Here is a 22,146-nt window from a genome sequence, read left to right on the forward strand (position 1 = left end):
TGGGGGGCCTGGGAATCTCACCTCCGTCCTTGAACAAACAAAACCATTTGTTTACCCCATTCAGTGAAATCTGTGAAACATGGCAGCTTACATTCCAGGCCACCGCCTGTAAAAAAGACATAATTTGTTAATACTTTACATTTTACAATGCTTTCAAGAGCCTTTATAGTGCTTCACTGCATTGGAAAAAAAGAGAAGTAAATCAATTGGACTTAAGAGCATTTAATTACACTGTAACAGCAACATTTAGCTAGATGTGATTGTTGCACAACAGGTGAGAGGCGATCAATTAGGCTTGCAGTAATGTAGAATTAGGGTATTGCTTAGCCTATATGATATGTAAGAGTGTTCTGCATATTGAATTGAAAGATACTGTTTAGAAGTGAATGGATATATATGACTATATTTTAACTAGCCAAACTAGTGACACAAACCTAACACAACAATGAACACATTTTATTTGTTAGATGTGACTGCCAACCAAAAAAATCTAAAATAATATTTTTAAATTTGTTCTAAATATAGTTTGTATCGTCTTTCGACAACTCTGAAAAAAAATTAACATATTTGCACCTCTGTTACTGACTTGACAGCTTTCTTGAAGTGCAGCGGTTGCAGCGATGCCCGATCAGCTGTTCTCATTAATATTCACCAGCTAAGCCAATGGTTCCCTAGGTTAAGGGGTGGACAACATGGTTATTAAAATGAAAGTAGGTGTCCAGTTACGTCAAAGATGAATACATCACTATGCAAATTAGATTAATATCGTCCTCCCATTTGCTTGCTTGGGCTGTGACGCACTGCACATTCTCCAGAATATGCAATGAGCCCCTTGATGTTACAGCGCAAATAAAGGGAGATAGCGGACTCTAGGCTGTGGCTAAAAACTTTTTATACTGTCATGTTACAGCTATGGCTTTTGCGTAACCATAAACTAGGGATCGGAATCCCTGCACGCCGCTGAGATCGGGAAGAAAAAGAAAGGCAAGACTTTCGGGGAGGGGAAAGCAAGAAACTGGAAGGCAAATTCAAGTGACTTACAGCAAGATTCCGAAGTTGTGATTTACCTAGAAGTAACGGTGGAGAAGCAAGTAGCCTTTCAAAGATGAGCTTGCTGTCTGCTATAGACACCAGTGCCTCTGTGTACCAGCCTGCACAGCTCTTAAACTGGGTATATCTTTCTTTACAAGACACCCACCAGACCAGTGCCTTTGAAGCATTCAGACCAGAGACTAATTCTTCCCATCCGGATCTGAACTACACCAAGCCTCCCGCTGCCGACCTAAGCTCCTCTCTAAATTCCAACTATCTCAACAACTTCTTTCAGCTGCAAAGGAACGAGGTTAGTGAGTTTACGAGTTGTGTTTCTTGCTTTCTGTTCTGCTTATGCTTGGGGTGGGCTGCTGGTTTCATGACGGAAGAAATGTAGGCTAAATGCCACGTTAGCTGAACTATGTTTACTCTCATACCTCTACAAACAATTCAGTTGGGTTAATATTTGAAGTAAACCATGCACATTTGTGCAAGTGACAGGACCGCCATGATATTCTCAATATGAATCGCAAAACCTGACCATGACTACAATAAATATAGCCAATCTATCTCTTACAGTATTTGCCAGGTTACTTACAAAGTAGCAAAACAAAACAAAAAAAGCTGTAATAGAGCGTGTGCTATTATTGTATAATCCACGATCTATTTCAATCTCGACAGTTGATTTTCAGATTTTGAAACTGCTTGGTAATTCCCAAATATTGCCATAAACGTGCATTAAGAATGATCCGTTCATATCATAGTTTGCTTGCATAGCCTACGTTTCGTATTATTTAAGTTGCCAATGTCTTTTTACATGGGAAATAATATTGACAACAGAACAGCGGCGTTGTCGCACATTCAGTGTCGCAGTACTAGCCTATACTACGGCAGCAAAAATAAATGTTAAAAATTAATAAATGAAAAGATAATTTTAGATATTTTAAAAAGTGTAGAGATTACTTCAGTGATCGAACAATTTAACGGCAGAATTTGACTGTTTAGATGCACTTGGGATTTAAGTGACGTTTAGATACGCGCGGTTCTTAGAAAGTGGCCCAGTGGTGAAACGTTACGCCAGACACTGAATTTTAGTCACGAAACAAATTTGCCAAATTTCCGGCGGGGCAACTGCGAGTATCCATGTAGGACTGTATTTTCTGTAGATTCCTGTTGAATTCTCTTGGGAATAATTCTTAATGGACGTGCGCATGCGGTGGTGGTCACTGAAGAATGGATAGCACGTAGAAGCGTCTGGGCATGTGGTCTGCATACAGATGAGTGTTAACACGATGAATTAAGTCTAATTACGACAGACGACGCTGTCATGTAGATGCATCGGAAGGGACCGGATGAAGTGTTATTGAAAATAGTATGCTAATGCAGATACCACTTCCTTTAAAATAACAGTCCATTGCTACACCTATTGATCCAAGCAGGACTGTGTCTTGTTGTGACTGTGACTAATGTCAAGTTTGTTATCCATGAATAGTCCCTAAACAACGCCAGAACTGCAGAACATGTATTTTCTAACAATGTGCATACCTGATAGCCTATTCTGCACCACGCAAGCAAGATATCATTATTGTACTTGCACTGTTATGAATGATAGTACAGTAAGGCATTTTAAACTTGTATAACAGAAATGTGAAGAATATATGATGCAATACACTATACACCCGGCAGTAGAAACAGTGACAACCAAGACATAGCCAGTCATAAAGTATTATATTGAATAAAAAATAAAAATAAAAATTGATGAGACAAAACTATAGGGCGTTAAAACACAGACTGAAACGAATGTAATGGAAAGAATGCTTCACTTTTTCTTCATAAACAGGAGGCCTGTTAACGTCTTAAAGGAGAAAACAATGGCAGTTTGAATAGTTGGAAAAGCACAATGTATGGAAATTTCTCTTAAATGCTAAAACAGCAACACCGTCGTATGTATAAAGTAGGTCCATAAGTTTAATGAGATGGAAAAGATTAAGTTCCTGTGAGATAAGGGAGGTGCATGACTTAAACCCAGCAGTCAGTGACTCTGCCCCATCCCACCCCCTCACTTAGGCTTATACAAACAACTTCCTGAGACAGCTGCTGATCCAGTGTCCTTCGGCCCCCAGCCCCCACGGGGCTACTGCCCAACACGGGAGCCAGGCTTGGGCCAAGAGGTGTTGCACCGTCGACAGGGGCATCACAGTGGAACTGACTACCCAGGAGGGCCCGGGAAGGGGGGAATGGGGTTGTTGGGGGCCCTCAAAAGGCCTAGACTAAAAATGGGAAATGCAAAAAAAAAAAAAAATCCTGAAAATTTGAACTGGGGCAACTGCAGCAACTGCAGTGCAGTCCGTAAGTATTTGGACAGCAACAATTTTTGTTGTTTTGGCTCTGTACAGCACATTGGTTTAGAAAGGAAACAGTAATTAATTTATTATAATAATTTACATCTGTATCGGATCATCATTGTAGGTAATACAGCCCATAGTCTGCCCATTTTAGCCAAAGTAACTGGGCAAGTTATTAATCTGAAATAAAGTCTTCATATTTAGTACTTGGTTGTAAATCTTTTGTATTCGGTGACCGCCTGAAGTCTGCAACCCATAGACATCACCAGATGCTGGGTATCTTCCCTGATGATGCTCTGCCAGGCCTGCAATGCAGCCATCTTTGGTTCCTGTTATTTTCTGTGGCATTTTCCTGTCTTCAGCAGCAGAAACACATGTTCAATGGGATTCAGAATGGGTGATGACTGAGTTAGCCACTCTAGAGCTGGTAGCTTTACCAGTATGTTTGTGGGCATTGTCCTGTTGCACGGTGAAGCATCATCCAATGAGGTTTGAGGCATTCGGTTGTATGTGAGCAGATATGATGTTTCTGTACACCTCAGAATTAATCCTAGCGTATATAGCCTATAATTTGAACTACTTAAGGCTAATCACTTCCTGGTTGGATACATCTAATTTCCTCAAGCTTTGCAGGCGGAAAATACCAGTCTGCTCCCACCATTGTTATTACAGGAGCGGATGGGGTTAAGCGCCGTTAGAGAAAGTAGAACTGCGAACACAGTCATTAAAAAATAGACCCAGCGGCCACCAGCACATTTCCGCTGTCCCCCTCTGACGGAGCTTTATCCCCGTGCATGAGAAACCAGGCAGCGAATGAAAAGAGGCGGGGTAAACGGACAGCAGGAGTGCGGCGGTGCTGGGGCGTGTGGGAGAGGAGGGGGGTGCTGAATAAGCTCCCCTTGTGCTGCGGTATAGTGCCTGTGTGTTAGCACGCCGATTCGGTGTCAGTGGGCAGCGGATGAGGCCCGGTGGCCTGAAAAGGTCCCCCGCTGGTTTTCAGAACCTGAATGGAGTGGTTCGCTTCGGTCCAGCTCCTGTACACTGGGGAAGAATACAACGGTCACAGAGGGCAGAGGCTCCGCCCAGTCAGCTCACAGCCAATAGAAAAGTCGGCGCAGAAAAAAATGAAAACAGTTTCAGGTGCCCCAAGCATTACATTTAGTGTTTCCCTTCTCACCTGGTTTTTACAGTCTATTTGGACACATTATAGAACCCACAAATTAGTCTAAACCTCAAATAACTTCAGGAAACAGATTACTTTGGACAATTTTATTAGTCCACCTGAATCCGAGAGACAACTCATTTCATTTTGTAAGATTGGTATTTAGGTTCATGTAATTGATGTTCTGTTGCAATTGATGCAAGTAACTGTTACTACCAATTAATGATAATGCGTGTTAAATCATTATGTGAAACTGATATTCAGCATTTGGAATTCCCAGCTGAAAGCAATATGTGGTCACTGTTTTTATTGGACAGACACACACGTTACAGGACACATGTAAATGGTGAACAGATGCTGCCAGGGGTGCATTTCTTTGTGTAAAAGCTATTTTAGCGACACGCTGCCAAGTGTGTGTCATCTTGAGATTATGCGTTTGTTCTGCGTTCTTCTGTAAGTTATGCAGTGCAGATGTGGGGAGTATTTATGGTGGATATATTAATTTTATGAGTGATGTGCTGCTGGTATCAGCCTGTGAGATCCTCCCTAAATGATGTAGTGATAAATCATCAGCCTCTGCTTATTATCCCTCTGCAGTACTTCAGCAGAGCTTCCGGGTTGTAGGCCTTTAACACAAAACGGACTACATCGCTGTGATTGGTGGAGACACAATGCCACAACTGTCAGCCTGGCCTTTTGCTGCAGCCACACTACACTCACTATAAGAGGGAAAGTTTTACTTCTATTCGTTTTACATTACATTCAGTAACTCTTAGGCACCATAGCCAATGTTGCTGAATACCAAGTAGTTAGCAAGTTAAATTAACACATTTGCATTTAGCGTACTACACCACTAGTAATATATTAGTGCTAGTCAGTGACAAATCTATGAAATGACATGAGAAGCAGCAACATGTTGTGCACTAGTTTACCACACTTTATTAGTTTTGGCGGATACTGCACGAGTGCTGAGGTCCAGGATGCCACAGTGTTCTGTCTGTGCCAGGCGGGGCCATGGCTAGGAATTCTGGGCGAGGATATTGCTTTGGGCGCTATTTTGTAATCCAACTGTAATTTTTGGGGGCCCAGTCATGGCCCTTGCAATCATCCTAACACCCGCCCCACCCGCCCCTCCCCAATGTGTTGCAGCTGGACTATGCGTCTCCAGGCGGTTGTTGCTATGTACCTCATGGTTGATGCTGCACGTTCATGGCGTGTTGAGGCGCGGCTGAGTGAGACTTCCACAGGCCTCCCTGTGGGTGATATCATGCCCCCTTCCCTGTGGAGCTTAGCACCAGTCCAGCAGAGTCAGGACCACCGAAGGCCAACTGCCGTAGCCGCGAACCTGGCAGTCCCGTGTGTTTCCTTTCTCCATGATGACACCGGTGTCGGTGGAATTAATTTCCTCTAGGACATAGGCTACGCAGTCTGTGTTGCGCAATATCTTTCTCAACATCGTGACAATGCCATAACGCAGCTGTTTTAACTCAATTTCTGCTGCGGCAGCATGGTACTTTCCGGTTCATTATTACTTAGTTTAGAAAGTGGCAGAAGTCGTGCCAGCTATCTCTTCTCTTCCGGGAAATGTTGCTGAATGCACTGCAATTTAATCCCTGCTTTTAGCATTCAAACACAGAAAACCATAAACCTTGGGTCAGGTTCAGTTCTTCACTGATTCTAGCCTTATGTGTGCGATTTGCTATGGTTTGCTGAAGTTTCTGTGGTGTTTGCACGATTGTTGCATTTCTGGCTGGAGGATGTCATCAGAGAATTGTCAGATCAATGATCAGTCACAAGACGTGGTTATATCTCACCAGAATGGCATCAAATGATGTCATATTATGTCATTCTCAGGCTCTTGAAAGTAGTGAGGCCTGAATTAAATGAACTTTTGTCCTAAACTTGAAGTTTAAATGCATTTGTTTAGAGTTTGGATATTTCATTAGTTAATTCTTTTTATTTGCAAGTCAAAGTTACGAAGAAGACAAATGCTGATAGAATCGCAGCCATAGACTGAGTTGTAGTCCACTGCCTTCTGAGTAAAATGGTACCGATCTGAAATAATCCAGTGACAATTTTTCATAAACTCAGACAAAGCCGTCTTTATTATGGTGACGGTGTTACAAGTTGTAATATTTGATTGGATGGCAGTGGCTCTCATTTCTTAATTAATTAATACATTTTAATGCTGTAATGCGATAACGAGTCTCACTCATATTTAGCTTTGCTTATAAATTTGGCTGGCAAAAATGTATTAAAAATGAATTATAAATAAAGTCAGCAGCACAACTAAGGACACACCCCTCAGACATGCATTTTGAGGCATCATATCACCTTATCATACTGGCCATAATCTTTCCAGTACCAATAAATTACATTTAAGGTGTTATCGTCAGATGCATACATGAGCATGGTTTTATTTTAAGTCCCAAAAATATAGCCTATATTATCCATGTGATTTTTAGTAGATAAACATTCTGTGTACTGGTTGTGCAGCAGTAGAGAATGTATTCTCCAGCATTGTGCAATTCCTACATATGCACTCAAATTTAGTTTCCAATTACATGAAATATTAAGTCAGCAAAGAAACCCTACCATGTTCTCTTGTGGTTTGTGTAAGATCACCGCAGTAATTTGCATGTAGTATGTAGGGATTTGCTGTAAATGCAAACTAAAGTGGGATTAGGATTAAAAATCTCAACAGATTAGAAGACCTGAAGAACTGGTCAGCCCTGGTTTATGTTTGGAACAGAATTTGTATTCAAGAGTTTCCTCATTGGGAGCAGTTGCAGTATGCTGCACATTACTTGAAAACACACACTACCGCATTTGTTTTAAAAGACCCTCCGAGCCTACATGTGCACATGGTACTTATTTATGTTGACCTGTTCAAAGTTTTAAGAGCCTGTGCAAAGATTCAAACCAGAAAACCCTCTGGTAATGTTTACATTCTATGTATTGTATGGTGGACTTGTGACACTACAAGCATTCAGCATTATCACTTTGGGTTGGGGGACTACATTTCTACACTCTCAGAAATAAAATGACAGTGGAGGAAAATTTTCGTTCTTCAAGGATCAAATTTTGCAAATGAAAGTACTGAAAGTACAGTAATGTTCTCTTAGGTCACAAATGAGCACATTTCCAAGCAAAAAAGGTCAAAATGATAGAATACATAGAATTGAATGCACCTATAGGGGTACCACCCCAGCAACATGAATTTGAGCCTTTTTTGGCACTTTTAGTAGATTTACTTCTGAGAGCCATTCCAAAAGGAACTCCATGCAAAAAGTCCAATCTAGTTCAAGGGTTCTTTTCTGGGAGCTTTCACACCTATGATAGAGGGTTCCATAAAGAACTAAAACGGGTTTCTCTATGTGGAAACCAAGGAAGCCCTTTTTTCTGAGAGTGTAGGAATGAAATTCCATCAGTGTTTTATAAGGCTCTGTCTCCGCTATTCCGTGTGGTGCAGCTGATTCCTGCTCGATGGTACAATAGTGTCGATTGTATGGGAGAATAGAAACAGAACAAGAAAAAGCATGAAAAAAGGGGGTCTGTTCTCTGGCATGATTTTCATTCACAACGCATCTGCCCAAAGTTAATCAGTGTTGCTCTGTGTTAGTGTTGTTTCGTGTCATTTTGTTTCGCGTCACAAAGAGAGAGCCAAAAATAAAAGTTGTGACCACCTCTCCCAAAATTTTGTGTTGACCGGTGACAACATTTTGCAAGCTTCAGTAGAAAGCAGTTTCGTTTTTCCACTTCACACGTTTTTACTCGCTCCTTCCCTTCCCTGGTGACCCCTCACTTTTCCACCATCTTGTGTCCTGATCGCGTGCCCTCCTGCATTCTCCTAGTGGAGTTTAACTGGATTTTCAGACTTGGTCTTGGGGCTCGTCTGTGTGTGCTGGCTTTTGTTCCAGCCACAGTTGCAACCCCTGAATTGTAACAAGCTGTTAAGTGCTCTTAATTATACACTTTTGATGTCTGTTGGGGAATATTTACCCTCTCAAGGCCTCATTATATCAGAAATAGCTCTGCATGCCATGCAGGATAAGTGTCCCACAGTTACATCCGAGAGCTTGCAATCAGTCAGATCAACTCACGCTTTTATTTTCTCGAATGTGCTCCATTGCAAAAGATTAGTAAACATTGTAAGTGATGGACAGTCAAATGTGGGGGGCTCACTGGAGTGTCATGGGTGTGGGTGGGGGGCTAATGTTAAGCTTATGATACAGCAGTGCAGAGGGTACTGTAAAAGTGCAGAGGGTACGCTCGCCTCTCCTCTGTAAATTGCGCCTTTGACACCTGCTCTCTGAAATTACAGTAAACCATTTGTGGAAATGAAGATTTCAAAGACAATGCAGATGGCAACGAGCCAAACATCCACTGAGTTAATACTTTTAAGGGAGGGAAAAAAAAGACACTGGACCCTAAACACATGTTTGTAACTACGTTAATTGAGCGTAAGATTGGCTTTAATAAAAGCCAGCGCACACAGAAGTGGCCCCCTGGATAGTTTGAGCAGCCATCAATTATCGGACCATGCGCCACACTCCCATACAGCAGACTCAAATGAATCAGTTCATGAAGGCAACCGTTCATTTCTTTGTCATTTCGATAGGATATTATACCTTAGAGGTTTAGGAACTCATTTTTGAAATTATTGCCATGTGTGCTGCTGACAGAATTAGAAAATCTATACCGCATATGTCCGTGTATACTGTATCGTTACTATGACTACCCAACGGTCATGTCTTTTTCTGTACATTTGATATCGACACACCGCCGGTTATTGTTCACAGTGCGTCTCTAACCGTTGCAGGCCTTGAACAATAGCCTGTACAAGGGCGGCTCACCGTACGGATCCCTCAACAACATCGCGGACGGGCTGAGCTCGTTGACCGACCACTTCTCGGACCTCTCCCTCTCCTCGGAGTCGCGGAAGCCCAGCAAGAGACCCCCTCCGAACTACCTATGCCACCTCTGCTTCAACAAGGGACACTACATCAAAGACTGCCCCCAGGTAAGAGGCTCGCTTCTGTTCTCCGGAGCTCCTGGCCCGGGTCACGGTGATGTACAGTAGGCCGGCGGGACCTCTGACCTACTTTTCCAACAGGCCGTCTCTGTGTTTCCTCACGTGTGTCGTGTTAATTGGGAAAGGCCGCCCCCCTGAACAGCAAGCGAGGACCTTACGTAATCTCGCACTCCGTGTGTAAAGAAACAGTTACACGGCTTTAAAGCAAACATTTCTTTCTCAGGCCCGGCTCAATGTAAATAAGGTTATCACAAGCAAAAGCATCGACCAAAATTGATAAAACTGTAGGCAGTAGGTAAACACAGGTGCTCCAAAACTGCAGTGAATTTTTATCCCTTATCTTTGTTTTAGAAAATATGGATATCAATTAATGCCTTCAGAAAGCAATGACATATCACATGCGTGAGTATGTTTATCACATACACATGCTTATACCCATACCCATAATATTTAAGTGCCTTAAACAAAGTAATGTTGCTTCAGAGGCGTCTCAACGAAGGTGGTGTAATGTTGTGTTTCATAATGTGATTATATGTTACCTGTACTTGACTTTTATTGATTACAGCTGCATGTAAAGGCTGTCTAATCAAACCAAATTGCAAGTAAATTGAGGTTTTATGAACAACAATTGAAAGCATTATTTTTTATCTTTTTTAATAGTTTTCCTGTTTCTACCCAATTTAGAATGCTCAACTGCAAATTGGTACTCATAGTTACAAGTAAATGCATGTGAAAGCAAACAGCCCTCTCCATACACAAGAACAGTGTCTTAGCAGGATGAGCCACCCATCAGGGCCGAAAAGCGTTTCTTTTTCAGTCTTGATTTAAACAACGTTTTTTAGCTCTGTTGATGATTTCAACCGTGCGGTGGGAAACAGGCTCTACAGAGACACCCACCAGTGGGAGTAGGAGAAATTGAAACCCTGGGAAAATGCTTGTTTGGACATGCTAAGCACGAACAAATCGGGCTTGGATGGGCTTCTGAGTCTTCTGCACAATGCACACAGCACAACAATTTCGCAATGCCCCCTTCTCACTTTTTGTTTTTTTTAAGACTTCTTCCAGAACATTCCAGAAAACTGGTTCCAAGCTCCCAATTTGATGTACATATTAAGTGATGTTTCAAGTACTCCTCTTACAGCGCACTTGTAAAGGTTTATGTGCGAGGCTGTTTGGATGTACATGTATGCAAGTTATGATCTGAAATGGAAGGCCTCAGGTCTCAGTTTTTTATGTTGGGGGGTGGGGGGGATTTCAGTTTCAAAGCTGCATGCAGTTAATGGCCAGCAGTGACTGATAGGCAGTGTGAGATTTTACCCAGCGTCCCCTCTCAGGTCAGTGAGCTGCAATGAAAACCAGATGGTGGTTTAAAATGATAAGCCTTCCCCCTCCTTGCATGAAAGATGAATGGGGGGTTTCCCCTGCTGAAAATGATCTGTATGACAAACTGTAGGTACATTTTTCTTTACTTTAGGCGGTCCAGGTCATTTGTGTCTCCGTCTGATGAGATTATTTAAGGTGCTTGAGTCTCAGCGGGAGGGTCTTGGCTGCACCGCTGTGTCACCTGAAACCGGGGCACAATTGTCCTGGTGCGACATGGGGGTATTTTCGGAAAGGAAACTCCATTAGTGAAATTCAGTCCTTTCAGTCGCTTTGTGGTTTGCATACAGCTTTAAAAACTAAATTGGCGAAGTGCAGAAGCTTAAAAAGACTTGTGGAATTTCACCTAATTACTTGTATTAATCAGACATTCAAATATGGATGTGTACTTTGTAAACATATAAAAAAAGTTGACAAGACTACAAATCTTGTGTGTTTTGTAGAAAGAGGTGTCTGGTGTCAGGCAAGACGGTTTTTCCAACTGATTTGCCAAATTAGGAGCCAAGTAGCTATTAGTGAAAATAACACACTGCCACAATCTGTTGCAGGCATGTTGCTCCAAAATCTCTGCCAAATTGCAGACATTTAATCTCAAACAAACGTTCTGGATAAATGACTCATGTTTTCATGTTTCAAGGACCATTCTAAGAAGGGCCTTGTTGAGGGCCATGGCATTCGGTCATAATTGCTCTGTTTATCAGTCTACATTATTGTGTTTTCACAACTTTTAACTTTTTACGCATTTGACTGTAGTAACAGTACTTAATTCTTTGTGCCTCAGTATGTACGAGATACATCTCTGAAGTGCAATCTTGCTGTGAAACCCAGGTGTGATGTGTCTGATATTAATCAGCCACATACAGTCAAACTTCTCATGCATATCTAGAGGAAATGGTTCCTTTTAGAGTCTTGTATGTACTCAAGTCAAATACTGCAATGCACTATGTACTTCTGACACTGAATAGTTGAAACAACACTACTACTACTACAACTACCACCATTACATTACTCCTAGCACCATGACTACAACAGCCATTACCACTGCTGCTACTACTACTGCTACTACTATGTGCGTAAGTATGTACTGTAATTACAACTACCACTACCATTTCTACTATTATTATAAATATAGTGATAGAATCATTGTTCGTCACCCCTGGCCGGTGTCATTGCTTGTATCTTTTCCAAACAATGCAATCAGTGTACACTGAGTCTACAAGACTCCGCTGGCCTTTGGAACATGAATGTTTTACAAAAACCCAGGAAAATTTGGAAACTACGTGAAATCAATCACACCGCAGAACAGCTGGAATAGATCTTGCATACTGTGGGGTTGTCTATTTTTTTGGACTTCCAACTATTCTCGAAATGGCCAATAGAAACATGAAGCTAAAACCAAAAATCCACAGCAGTCTTCTTTGACACTTGTTTTAATTATTTACACCCAACCTGGGTTCCATCTGTATTAATTTAAGAAACATTTATTTTACTCTACACAAATGTATTTTTCCCTTTTGTCAGATACTTCGTCAGATATAAAAGACATACATCTCCCGGAGCAAGCAAAAGGACAGATTATTTCATTGCAAAATGCGATAATTCCTCAGTGAGAAGGCAGCTTTCTATGGGCTCCCTCAGGCAGGATGAGGTGAACCTCATAACTGTCTGAGGACCCTTATCTAGAGGACCGCAGAGAGGAGCCAAGGGAAACATGGAGCTGGTCAGTGAGGGGTGCGTGACCGGCTCGCAGCCCCGCAGGAGAAAACGAGAGCAAGCAGTCGCCGAGCCGCAGGAATGGTCCCAGGGGCTGCTGGGTAGCGGCACAAAAGCCCCTGGTGAGGCAGTGAGAGGGCTGCCAGCACGTTCTTTGGAGAGGGGTGTTTTAGACGGAGAGGGCAACGGGTACGATGGCTATTAAAAGAACTCCTAATGCCATATTTTGGCCGAGGGCCAGCCCTGCTATGCTCCTGATCTTCACAGGCTTTCATGGAAATAACTCCCATGGATTTATCCTGGCATTTAAAGGGCATTTAGGGTTTTCCTCTGGAAAAAAAAACCTGGCTGCACTCAAGTGTTTGGTGGGATGTACAATTGCTAACATTTACAAGTTTCCTTTAAGAACAGTCTTTTTAATGTCCACCAAGCCTCTTGTCCTAAAAGGACTCTGTTGGCCCAGTTCCTACAGATGAATAAGATTTAATACATATCTATAAATAGACAGGAATCTGTAATTATAATTATACACGGTGCCTTAAGTTATGAGTTCGGGACACCTTACTTGTCCTGCTGATGACAAATGAACAGATTAATTTTTACTGTCTTTCAGTTTAAATGTAATCGGCTGGTTACATCTTCAGTAGAGCGTCCTCTAGCCTGTATTAGTACAGAGCACAGTAAGCTTCAGCAGTGCAGCCTCTAGCCTGTATTAGTACAGAGCACAGTAAGCTTCAGCAGTGCAGCCTGTAGCCTGTATTAGTACAGAGCACTGTAAACTTCAGCAGTGCAGCTTTAGCCTGTATTAGTACAGAGCACAGTAAGCTTCAGCAGTACAACTTTAGCCTGTATTAGTACAGAGCACTGTAAGCCTCAGCAGTGGAGTCTTTAACATGCATTAGTACAGAGCACTAAGCCTCAGCAGTGCAATATTTAGCCTGTATTAGTTCAATAAGTCTAATAAATTCAAAATAAAGTGCTCAGTGAGTGTAGATATGGCAGTGTATTTTTTTCCTGTGCTGGATAAGCCTCTGCAGTTCTGTGCTAATACTGAAAACCATGAACTGGAGTAGTGTAGTTTTAGAGTACCAGAAGCCTCGCCACACTAAATGTTTTCCCTCTTGTGATATAGAGTTCTGTGAGGCCTCATTCGTGTTGAGTGACATACTTCCTGTACCAGTCGGCCAGTCCTCTAATCAGGCCTCCTGTAGCTATCAACCTTTTCCTTACTTGTTTTCGTTTAGCAAAATTATGTTAATTAGGCCTACTGCTGACTTTTCTTGAAGCAAGGTTCAAGCATGAAACTGGAGGAAATGACAGTATTAGTATGACTAGTATGTTATATTTTTTCAAGACCTTGTCCTATCAACAGGCAAATAACACAAAATTGTCCTGTACATAGTCGACTAATACTTTGTTCTGTGTGATATGAGATTAATTTGGAAAATAATTATGCAATTGTTAATGTATTACAATGCATGGAAAAACTGTATTAATGAATAAAATGTGACCTAAAAACTTTAGGTTGTTCCAAAGTGTAATATGAACAGTTATTTAACTCTTGTGTCCTTATTTCTAATCCATGGGATCCTTCCAATACAGTTAATTCATAAATGGATTTTCACCTTTAATGAGGCTTAATTCATGATAACCTTGTGAAATGAGTCTGCTTATTGTTCCCTTATTGCTTATGGCCATTTCCTGATTTCCAGATACCCATCAAACTCAAAGCAGGTCACCAGCATAGATTATGACTTTGGTCTTTTCTATCGCCTTAAAAATTAAGAAAATTAAGAAGAGCAGTTGCATTGCTGTCATAGTTCTGACCCATGCTTAGGGCAGATGTTTTGAAGAAACCTTCATAGGACAGTTTTTGCAGGAAGCCGATGCCTACTTGGTTGCATGTGAAGGTGTCCACATCTGTGCTGTACACTTAATCACTAAGACTGACCAACCATGATACACAAGTGCAGTGCCATAGAATCAGTGTGGACATAGAATAGTATTTGTCCAGGACACAGTCTGCATGAACCTCATGGGCACTCATTGGGGGTTTGCAGTAAGAGGAAATGCAAGCATGGCAGAGCTCAGAAGCTGACCATATGCTGTTCCTGTCCACTTCCTTCCAGGTGCTGAAGGCCTCATAGCCGGGCTGATTTATGGCAGTAAGTTCAGTGGAAAGTGTGATTTTGTTATCCTGTACCCCCAGGAAGTCAGCCCAAAAATTCCAAATGGTATCCCAAAGCTACCAAAACCACAGAAAACTTGACCTCTAGCAAGAAGCCAGGGATCATTTCCAGTAGACTCCCTTGCTCCCCTGAATAAGTAGGCTAACACAATTAAAATGATTATTTATTAGCATTTCACTTGTCCTTATTTTTTGATGTTTATATTTTTTGGCCCTCTGACATTGTAATGCTGTGTACAAACCAAGAAAAGGAGGCTTAGTTTGCACGAATAAGCCAAGAACACTCCCCAGTACGGCTCTTAGGATCTCTGAACTTGGCGGGGAGTCCAACTATTTATGCTCCATTGTTTCAGAGGATTGCTGTTGAAATGACGTAATTATTTTGGAAGGGAAATAATTACAGGGCAGAGAAGCGGACCTACACTGCGCGCCACGCTCGCAGTGTTTGGGTGGGATGGTTTCACACGCACGCACTCAGAACTGGCCGCTTCGCTGCCTTTTCTGCCGTGCCTTGAAGAGAAAACGGGATTTTCCGATTAATTCCGAGAAGTGCAGTCGGGATAGTCATTGACGTGATGGTATCACGTCATAGGTTTGTTTTTTAACGCTGTAGAATTTGTAGCGTTCAGACCCAAGGCTACAGGGTGCACAGATCTCGCAGGGACTCTCCAGTGTATTACATCGTCGATGTGTCTGTACTATGTGGCCTGAAAACAATTAGCTTCTGTAATCAAGGCACACCCTGTTTCCTGGTTTGGTGTGGTAATTCAGACAGCACAAACTTCACACAAGCATCTACAGTGTTGTGCGTGTAAAACAATGTGCGTGGCTAACTTTGACATGATGTTACATAGACACCCTTCAAAATTCCTGTACTGATTAAGGTGGAGTCCATATACATCACAGTTTAGCCATTTAGCATATACTCTGTACTAGAAAAACCCACACATCTTTCAGCCTTTACCCTTTATAAGGCCGGATATGGACTGAACATATCCAGGTTAATACCTTGCTCAAGGGTACAATGGCAGCAGCCCACCTGGTAATTGAGACTATGGGCTCAACATTACAAGCCGAGTTCTCAAACCATTGTGCTACATAGCACTTACAGCAATGTTCCAGAGGATTCCGGGTTGTAGCGATGGTGGTGTGGAGTTCAGCTCAAGAGCTGCATGAACAAAGCCAGCTGTGTGAAAGAAGTGTGTCAGGATCAGAGGACACAGGGTAGTTACATAATTAAATCATGTAAAAATAATGCTCTAATGAAACCTATTAAAATGGAATTACTGACCCATGGTTTAAACTGGTGTGGGCGTGGGCTGTTTGGACAAATACGTTTCTGTGTCATTGCAGTGTCAACAGCTTTTCACACATTAGATTTGTTGCAGATCAGGCTTCAATTTGCATTTCAAGTTTTAAAGTCGGGAGCACTGCGTCCTAGGGATCCTTCATTAAAAATGATAATAATCTAGACTATGATAACAAGCCTTTAAAATGTATATCAACATGACTGAAAATCATACACCCATCTCTAGATGATTAAGGGACTGAACTGTATTTTGTTACAAAATGAAAAATACCTTCTAAAAATGCATCTATAAGATACAATCAACATGTATTTCAAATACTGCCCATCCCTGACATCTAGCTATAATGGATTCACATTAGTTTAAGTTTCAAATTTCTGGGAAATGCAATTATTTCCATTGCAGTTCATGCAGGTTTTAGTTTGTGCAGAGGTGTTTGTCCTTGTAATAGCACTCTGATAAACAGTGAGAGCACTTCCTGTTGTAACTGAGCCATGGATCCTCAGCTTCCTGCTTGACTGAAGCCCATTTTATTTTATTCATGAAGCATGTTACTCACTCCTCTTGTCCAATCTTGGAAATATTGTGTTGTGTGCCCATGGGAACGGACACCATATAGTGACAGGGGAAACGGAATACATTGAGGCTACTTGTGACAATAGCCTTGGTGGTCATGCAGACCTTGAAATGTGCTAACTTGCTTTGAGTTTGACAGAGGTTTGCAAGTTTGCACAAGCACCCCGCCTATTGACCATGGTAGTTTTCAGGAGGTAGCATGAGAACAACATTTCTCAAGTAGAGTAAGGACTTGGATTTTAGGGGACAGTCGTTCAGCAAGAGGCTAAAAAGGTAAAGGTAAGCCAAACTCTTATTAAAGACCAAAACCCTCCCTGCTTCCTCTATGACTTTTACAGAGCTGAAAGTGTGATATAGTTTAGACATACATATCCTGTTTTGCCCAGTGCTAATTTTTCAATTAAGGGTAAGGCTAGCACGGATTATAAACAGAACTGCCTGAAGATGTCAAGGTAAGCAGCAGAATGACAGCTCTGAAGTGCAAGGTCCTTCAGCCTTTAAAAACGAACAGGGGTCTAATGAAGGCCAAATTGCGTAGTCGTAAAGTAAGAAGGCTCCAGGGTGTGTGTAATGCAGTTAAGGGGTTTGAGACACTCGGAACGGGTGACTCCAGTTGCCTTTACATGTGCTTAAAGTGCTCCTAAATTTCACTTTACAACTCATCAACTCATTAACTCATTAATGTTAGGTACCTGATGCTTGACATGGCAGGTGTACACAAAATGTATATTACCATTGGGCTGAAGACACATGACCCTTCTCTGAATACTGTGTCTGTATTATTCTTAATGGTTTGGCCATTCTGGGATTCTACAGGGGACCAGGAGAATGAATTTTGTATGTATAAACTCCAGGCGGGCAGCCTACTGGCTAACAGCTGAAATCACTGAGTGAGAGATGGATAGAGCACAGGTCCTCCCAAAAGAAGGAAATCAGAGCTGAGTGATTGCAAAAAAAAGAAAAGAAAAAAGGTTTCCTGCCAGCTGCTGTGTGCTCTGCAGAGGAATACCACTCTTCCTTTGTGTTTGCTGATACAACAGACTTGACACTTCCCCTTTGTTGCTGCTACAGAACATCTCTTTGCTTTTTAAATATGTTTTGCTTTTGTTCACTCCATGAAGCCACAGAGGTGGGTGTAAATTATGGTCCTTTTTGTGGGGAATTGAATTCTGTAGGGAATTCATTGACTAAATGTATTTGAAAACAAATTAGTAAATGTAGAGATCTGAAGGATGACGGTGCCTGTGTCTCCACCCATTCAGGCGATGTGGAGGACCCCCAGCTCCCCTTTCACAACAGTGATGTCATCCCACAATCCCTATTATAGTGGCTCCACCATAGAGACGGTCATGTCAGATTTAATCTGACTATAGATTACACCCAAGATAGCCCAAGAGTCATAGCCACAAACGGGGAGGAATGTTCATCACAAAGGACCCTACAGTTGCAGAAAAAGGCTTCAGCGTGTCGTCTGAACGCTTCGGCGTCCGATGAACAAGCCGCCTTTTGTTCCGAGCAGGGACGTGTGGCGGAGGGTGTTTGGCTTTTCGACGTTGGGGAGAGGAAACGCGCGAGGCCGGTCCCCAGGGCCACGTTACCTTTCAGCCGACCGGCCGGCAGATTTGCGAGAGATATTATTTATTAACCCGGAGCAATTATTTTTCCGTGAACTTGTATTTTTGCGGAAAGCTCCAGGGACGTCACGGTTGCTTTGTGAATCTCACCAGGGGAGAAAAGACGGTCAGAGAAAACAAGCAACCGCAGGTCATCCTGCATCTGGGGGCAGCGTTGCGTATTTTAGCGACGTGGTACAGCGCGTGGTACCTTAGTGCTGACTCTGCGTGACCGTGCATGTGAAAGTTCACTGGTTATGAGTTTACCAATACTCTTTTTTTCTCCTGGCATGTGCCTCTGTGACCTTCTTTCTGTTAGGCGTTTGTTCCGTATTCACCCACTCATTTGCTTGAGGAAGTGAAACAACTTGCCTAAACTGTGAAAGAAAACAGAAAAAGCCCCAGAAAGGAAAGGGAAAATTACGTAGTGATGCTAAACATGATGGTGATAGCGTGTTTATGGATACAGAGATCGCACATCCCTGCCATGCAGTGCCCGATCGCTAGTGATGCATGAGCCTTGTGGACTGAACATTTCAGTGTCAGTCAGCAACCACAATGAGTTTCATTGTCAGTCGGGTTCAGCAGATGGATGAAACTTCAGCCATGTTGCTATTACACATTGACACACTACGTTCGGTGCATATGACACAGTACCTGGGCATTGCAGGAAGCCATTACCTGGGCAGACTGGCTCTCAGCATGCTGACTGGACTGGCGGTCTGCGTTCCTTACTGATTATGCCAACGCCTTCTGTAGTACACCTGTGAGAAAAGGAAGATAAATAATAATTTGATCGTAGTTTACAGACATTTATTTTGTACCTGTAAACCTGTACATTTTTGGCAACCCTTGCTAGAAGTCCTTTAAGCAAATTCCGGAGCGTAGAGTATTGGGCACATCGATAATGCGGATGTCTATGTGTAGGCCTAACTCACCACTCTGAAGACATCTTTATTTTCTGAATCATAGATGCTTTGAGAAAGATGAGAAAGTGAGAAAGATGCTGCCCTCACAATGGATTGACAGTGACAGCACACAAATATACAGTATATTGCTTATATTTGTTACATATTAATGAATGGATTTCTCTGCGCACAAAAGTGGAATGTTCTGTTCTTGCTTGTAGGCCTGTTCTATTGCTATTACACCCCCAATAATCATGTAGGATAAATACACCAACTAGCATGCAGCCAGCTGTCACTTCTGTGCAGTGTGTGCCTGGTCATAGACCCTGGGGAGGGGGGCAACTAAGCCATCAAATACCCCACCATTATTACCATGTTCTATTAGGTGACATCGTTAGTGCCCCAAAAAACTCCAAAAGAAGATTTCCTGTTTGTTGGCTCCCCAAACCAAGTTGAAATGAGATCTATGTTCTAGGGTGTGGAACTATTGTAAAACTATCTTGTGCACAGTTCTCCTGGAGATATCCAATATTCTGCTTCTGGAGTTGACCTGGATACTGGTCTACTTTCGAAGATCATTTTTGTCCTCTCATATTTGTTTTCTGCCTCCAAGTATTGCTTAACATTTGCAAAAGAAAGAACAAGCAGGCTTTTGAAATGAGAATTTAAAGACGACAAAGGTGGTCCATTTAGAATTTAGACAATAAATTTAATGAAGGGAGGTTCTGGCTGGACATGCCAAATACTCATAAATCTGCCCTGTGAGGACCACAGGCTGTTTGCCTGCCTTGCAGTCCAAGCACTGACTTTCCCTGGAGATTATTTGACCCCTCAAAGAAAACATTCAATTCAAGATCCAATTACATATTTGTTTCAGATAACATTATTGGCATTTCTGTATCCATTCTACTCATTATGTTTTCCAAAGAGCCTATATAGCCAGAGCCAAGTGAGAGAGAGAGAACACATACTCTATCCTGTATGAGTATGTAAGTGGCTGTGTGTATGTGAGTGTTTGTGTGTGTGTGTGTGAGAGAGAGTCAGTTTATAGTACACATAATCTATCCTGTATGAGTATGTGAGTGTGTGAGTGTGTGTGGGTGAGAGAGAGTCAGTTTATAGTACACATACTCTATGCTGTGTGTGTGTGTGTGTGTGTGTGTGTGTGTGTGTGTATGAGTGACAGAGCAAGGGAGACGCTCCTGCATTTATGCTCTATTTTCAGACTACTGAAAAATAAAATGTGTACCTGAAGAGAATTAGGCAACCTAAGAACACAAGGCCAAATCGCACTCAGCTGTGTAATCATAACGCAACCGTTTACCCAATGTTCTCTCACTCTCAAGAGGGAGTTTACCGTTATCCTCATCTGTACTGTGCACAGGCTCACTCTCATCCAGTGCTCTCCAAATAATGGATTGGGGTTGTGCCCTCAAGACCCACTTTGTGTGCTGAGACCACAGACCCAGGACACTTTCCCAATTAAATAAACAACAACTAATCTGCCTCAGAATCAAACAAAGTGCCTCTCAGCTAAGGGTGCCGATGTTCATTGAGATTCGGCGTGTGACGTAGACGTGAGTTTCCCATTGCAAACCACAGCCTGAGTTTCCAGTCTACAAGGTGAAGTAAAGTAAAGCGTTCAGACATCCTGACTCTGCGGTCAGCTCTCTCTGCTTTGGTGGGTGAGCCTGGATAATCTGATGAGTCATAATAGACGCAAGGGGAGGAGTCTATGGAACTGCTTTTGAGGGTCAGCCAATGATCTTGTTTCCCTTCTAACAGAGCACCTCACTGGCTAATCATACCCACAGGTTACCAGGGCCCTGGTTACAGAGGAGTCTCTGGGAAGCAGTGAGCGAGAGAGAGAGAGAGAGAGAGACAGAGAGAGAGGGAGAGTGGGCCCCTAAGAGGAAAGCAAGGGAAGGCTTGTTTTAGGAGACAGTGAAGGCACACTGCTCGGTAATGTGAATAGGTTAGCCTTATTCATGATGGCTGTTATTTCACACAACTTTTTTCCTCGTCTTTGGCTTTCAGAATATAAGCTTGCTTCCTAGTCAGATGGATATTAGAACACACGGGCGCACACACGCATACACGCACATGCACACATGAATGCACACACACACACGAACACGCACACCCACCAACTGGCTGCGGAATTTGGGATACCGGTGAAATCCCTCCCCCTTGAATACAAGTTCTGTCCTCCAGAATGAGCTGGGAATTTAGGCTCAACTACCACCCACCCCACCCCCCCCAATGAGCCAGCCCACCTGGTCTTGTCACTCATCCCAGCTGAAACTTAATCCGGGAGCGCAGCTGTACAAGTCGTTAGCCTGGCCGTGTCTGTGGCCGAGAGGCTTGATGGGAGCGGGGACGTGGGCACGGCTAACGCGGAGGTTGCGTATTCTCTGAGGTAAACAGTCCCGCCGCTAGGCAGAAAGCCCTGTGTTAGGATTACAGAAATCCGGGAATGTGACTTGGCCAACTGAAGCAGATGTTACTGTAAGCTCTCCTGTTCATAAAGTTGGAGCATAAATCTGGGAGCTGGCAACCATTAACAAGCAATGGGCTAAAGTGATACTTGTGGTACACAAGAGGGCAAAACTAACATAAGCTATACCAACAATCCCCATCTTAATGGGTTTTATTAAAGCTGATGAATTGTTCCACGTAAAATGTTTAAAAGATGCAAAAAAACAAAAAAAACATACAAACTATAACTTTGATTTTAATATTCACAAGTATCTTCAGCACAAATCTGATGATTTTCAGGAATACATTTGTGATCAGATCCATGAAGCTAATGCTAACTATAACCGTAGCTAACAGCTAACTACAGCTGACATTGCAGCAGAAAGAGTTATTTTCCCTATGTTTTTAA

General features: G+C 42.5%; 1 protein-coding gene across 1 annotated transcript in view; it reads left to right on the top strand.

Annotated features, from left to right (window-relative positions):
• Window positions 1-860: 860 nt before the first annotated feature.
• LOC133118725 (zinc finger CCHC domain-containing protein 24) overlaps window positions 861-22,146 on the top strand; it is a 48,373-nt gene continuing 27,087 nt past the window's right edge. The window contains exons 1-2 of the mRNA XM_061228898.1: window positions 861-1,342; window positions 9,362-9,562. Of these exons, the coding sequence (XP_061084882.1) occupies window positions 1,106-1,342; window positions 9,362-9,562 (438 nt within the window). The 5' untranslated portion in view covers window positions 861-1,105. The remainder of the gene's footprint in view (window positions 1,343-9,361; window positions 9,563-22,146) is intronic.

The sequence above is a fragment of the Conger conger genome, chromosome 18, assembly GCF_963514075.1.
Source record: "Conger conger chromosome 18, fConCon1.1, whole genome shotgun sequence".
Classification (NCBI taxonomy): Eukaryota; Metazoa; Chordata; class Actinopteri; order Anguilliformes; family Congridae; genus Conger; species Conger conger.